General features: G+C 35.6%; 1 protein-coding gene across 1 annotated transcript; it reads left to right on the forward strand.

Annotated features, from left to right (window-relative positions):
* Positions 1-350: 350 nt before the first annotated feature.
* Positions 351-3,813, forward strand: LOC136798556 (uncharacterized). The gene is made up of 2 exons (XM_067055177.1): positions 351-2,251; positions 3,151-3,813. Exons 1-2 carry the CDS (start codon positions 360-362, stop codon positions 3,572-3,574), a joined length of 2,316 nt encoding a protein of 771 aa, XP_066911278.1. The 5' UTR covers positions 351-359; the 3' UTR covers positions 3,575-3,813.
* The last annotated feature ends 738 nt before the right edge of the window (positions 3,814-4,551 follow it).

Raw genomic sequence — 4,551 nt, forward strand, 5'->3', positions numbered from 1 at the left:
TCAGACATTCGGCAGTGTACATCGGTAAAGGAAAACACAAGGAGCAGTCTGAAAAACGTGAAACGGATGAACAAAAGAAAACAAAAATGCAAGAAATTGGTCGTTACCTGTACAACTTTCCGCAAACAAAGTTCAAGCCATTGGAAAATGAAAAAAAGAACAATTTCACATTCAACGAAATTACGGTTACAACGAGCAAGATGACTAAGGTTATGGAGGTAGGAAACACTCTTAATAAAATTAAAATTAACAATCGTTTAGAAATTCATGAAAATAATATTGAACACGGAATTGAAATTTCTCATGCTAATTTCTTCGTTGGAAATATAATAATCATTGGAAATAAAATCTCGAGAACAATGATACAACATAAAAAAGGAACATTAAGTATTGAAGCCCTTACAATCAAGGCGAATATTTTTGAAGAACAGAATATCACAAAAGCACTGGTCTATGCTGCCGCACCGGAAGACAGCTCTTATTTCAAGCTCAGAAATTGTCATATTGAATGGCAGAAAAAACGCAACGAAAGCCATTTATCCCCACTTATCGATATCTACGTTGGAAACGGTTACTACGAGATTGAAAATGTTAACATTTCCAGCTATACCATACATACATCAACAATGGTATATATTGAAGTTGAAAGTAAAACACAATCTGATAGAAAACCGTTTATAAAGGATTTGATTATTACATGCTCCAAAAATCGTGATTCCAAGCATAGAATAGACAGTTTGATTCGTGGTAAAATTCTACATGCGCAATGTGTGGCTTGTGAAAGTAAAACATACACACAAAAAACTTCTAGCTTGAGATTAACAGGATACGACTTAGACGGTGAGACATTTGACAGTAAATTGAAAGTGCATAACTATACCGAAGATTTCAAATGTCACCCGTGTCCTCTTGGAGGAATCTGTAAAAATGGTATCAAAAGCAGTGGTAATTTTTACGGAGACGAGAAATCCGATGGTCAAGTATTATTCACTGCTTGCCCTAAATCTTATTGTTGTACAAAGAAAGAATGTACGAACATTACAAGCTGCAAAAATAACCGACACGGGCGACTTTGTGGAATGTGTGAAAATGGTTACCAAGAAAATTTCTTTGATGACGAATGTATATTGAAGGCGAAATGTCAAAATTCATCCTTGTTTTGGCTTTTCTACACTGCCACAGCACTTATTGCTTGTATTTTGTTTCTTTTCTTAAAGAACATTACAACCTTCTTCAAAGAGCTCAATATCAAAGAGAATATGGGAAAACTCTTTAAAAAATGTTGCGGAAAGGTTAAGAAGTGTTGCCGTGGAGTCAAAAATGAAAAACAGCAACCAGAAGAAATGATTGGGTTGAGCGAAAAACCGTCAGGCGACGAGAACCAAAATGGTGATGTACAAGTAGCCATAGTAACACCCAATGGAGATGTCAATCAAAACAATGGTGGAGAAGAAGATAAACCTAAAATGACCATGTCCGGAGCCTTCAATATTGTTGTTGGCTTCTATCAAATCAGATCATTATTGACCGTTAATGTTGATGAAAGCTACCAAATAGCAAGTACATATCAAAAATATGTCACTGAATTTATGAACGGAAATTTCGTTGGATTTATTCAGTCGTTATGTCCACAAAAAGGTTTAACTGCCAAAGGAGAAGGTTTCATCCATAATCAATTTGTGGTCATTGTTATGCTAATGTGGGCTATTGTGTTTTTAGTTATTTGTCTTGGCTTTAAAGCGATCAGATCATGTATCCGAAATGCAAGGGGACGAGACCAACCAACGGAACATCCTTTGAATCTTACATTTATTGAACGAGTCGGGTTAGGAATGATCCGGATCATCTTGTTTGGATACAAGAACGTCGCGACGTTTGCAATTATTTGTTTCCATTGCGTTGAAATTGAGGGTATGAAAGTATGGTTTTTAAATGGCGAAGAGGTATGTTTTCAATGGTGGCAAAAGTGTCAAATGATCTTCGTTGCATTTTGGGTAATTCCATTTCCAGCAGCACTCATGTTGGCTTATCGTCTCTTTATGCGTCACGTCATCTCATTGAGGAAGTTCGTCCTCTGCCTCATCTTTCCACCGATAGCATTCTACTGGCATTTCACAAGACGTAACTGGCAATCAAAAGACCAAGACACACGAGAAAACAAACAAGTTTGTCAATACTTAAAGGAGATGTTCGAAGAAGCTTACAGAAAAAGCGAAGGCAAAGAATACTTTATCTTCTGGGAGACTTGGAGGTAGGTTAAATATCATGCTATTCGTGACGTAATGTTTTCAACGGAAATACCCCGGCGTTTTAGCTAGTAGTGGCAAATTTAAACTAGACAAAAATTGTATAAAATTTGCCACTACTGGCAAAAACCGGGGTCTTTCCATAGAAAAGATTACGTCATGAATATCATGAATACCATAGTCATGCTTATAAGCTCTGATCTGATAAAAAAAATGTTCGTAAGCTTACAGATGGAGGAATGGCAAAGAAAATTATATCTTCTGGAAAACTTAGTGGTCAAAGTGTCGCTTTTCTTTGTGTTCTTCTTGGCCATGAAACAGAATCAGAATTGAATATACCTACTGTCGTATTATTTTCGCAAGATTTAATTTTGCGAGCCAAAATATTGTAAAATTTTCTAGAATTAATTTCACGCGATTGAAATTTTGCGCAAGACCACACGAATTAGCGAGTTTTATTTTTGAAAAAAAAATTAATCTCGTGAATTAATCCGACTAAAGTAGAAAAACTTTTTTGCAGAAAAAGAAAGTTTCCTTCAAATGACATGGCAACCAAAGAACAACCCCAAAATTACAAACTTCTACCATAAAAAAAAGCCCTGACCATTATGCTCGTAGATGTGTCACAATGTAAGCCCTGTAGTTACAATATGTCTTATTACACGAATATTACTAGGCAAGTATTCAACGGCCTTGAAATTAACACGTTAAAAATTAACACGAATCTTATTTGCTTTTTCAAGGAGACCACGGCTGGTTTTAATTAAGGGGTTTTTATTGAAAAATTTCGTGTTAATAAAATGACTAGTAATATTCGTGTAATAAGGTAGGTTCGTCAGTTGATCTAATTCTTGCACATAAAACCACTAGACTTTCAAGTTAAAAGTTTTCCTTTCCGCTCTAGATTGTACCAACGTTTGATTCTGGCTTTCCTCACGACATATGCTATCAACCCTGTCAACCGAATCTGTTACGCAGCACCCTTTATCCTTTTCTTCATTATCGTCTACTGGTTCATCAAGCCGTACAAAGAGCAATTCACAATCTTGCATTGGATGGAAGTTATTGGTCTCTTGGGAATCAATTTCACTTTGGTCAACAACATGTTTCAATCATTCCTCCACGTTTTTGATATCGCCGATCAGCCACCGATCCCAAGGAGAACCTTGATGGTACTTTGGTACCTGGATTTGGTTGCCACACCTGTGACTGTGCTACTATTTATGAATGTTTTAATACCAATGTTTATGAAGATCAAAAACGCGTCTTGTTGGAATAAATGTAAAAGAGTGGGAGCTTCTGTAGAGCTTGAATCAGACGAAGATTAAAGTTGAACACTCCCGGAACACTACCCAGCTGGTTTAATAGTTACTTTGTAAAATATTGGGTTCTTCCAGAAAATGTTCGTACATGGGAGGGTGGAGGATATAGTGTCCGGGGGTAGTTGAAAATCTACGAAATTTGCCTTGTCCGGGGGGTAAACTTTCTCTGTTTAAGGGTAATTTTGCTCCGTTTGAGAGTAATTTTGAATGTCCAGGGAGTCAAATGATGCTTTTCGGGGGGGGGGGGGGGTAGACCTGCTGTCTGGGGGTCAAAAGTCGTCATTATCCGAGGAATAAATTTCCAAAAACTTTTTTTCTGGAAAAGCTCATTACATTAATTGGGCTTTGTAATTTGAAAAAAGACACTAGTTACCCACGTAGATTCAATTAAAACCACTGCTAATTTAGTTTTTGTAAGAATATATTTTGTAACATTTGTTTTATTTTACATTTCATGCTCAAAGGCATTTCTTAAAATTCTTAAAATTGAATATTCATAAACTAATTTGAATGTTTTCGAATTTAGAAACTAAGATTTTTTGGGGGTAAATATAGTAGCGCACGATTAATATTTTCATTTGTGTGGAGATGACATTCATGATTGTACTTTTTAAAGGTTTTGTTTTTAAATAAGAGTATTATCGTTACAAGCTTTTTTATATTGAATTGACACGCATGTGGAGCAAGATTGGTCAGAGAGAGGAAAAAAAATACATTTTTTGTTTCTATCAGCACAATATAACAATAGGCAGACACTGCCCTAATATAAAATGTGTATCTGATATGGAACAGGAGCTGTTTTATGTAAAAACAAAACCTTTAATTTCTCAACCTATAGTATGCTAACAATGTTATAATGTTTCAATTCATTTTTGTATTTTGTTGCGTAAGCAAATTTGAAACTTTTTCAAAAATACTTTTCCTGATCTTCTAGGTAAAAACATTAAAACACTTATCACCGCACCTTCGCTAATTTTTTTTGG

Source organism: Clytia hemisphaerica, unplaced genomic scaffold, assembly GCF_902728285.1.
Source record: "Clytia hemisphaerica strain Z4C2 unplaced genomic scaffold, Clytia hemisphaerica genome assembly, whole genome shotgun sequence".
Taxonomy (NCBI): Eukaryota; Metazoa; Cnidaria; class Hydrozoa; order Leptothecata; family Clytiidae; genus Clytia; species Clytia hemisphaerica.

Coding starts and splice junctions, on each gene's coding strand:
- LOC136798556 (XM_067055177.1), top strand. CDS start 360: ATGATACAACATAAAAAAGGAACATTAAGTATTGAAGCCCTTACAATC. Junction 2,252..3,150: donor ATCTTCTGGGAGACTTGGAG/GTAGGTTAAATA, acceptor TTTCCGCTCTAG/ATTGTACCAACGTTTGATTC.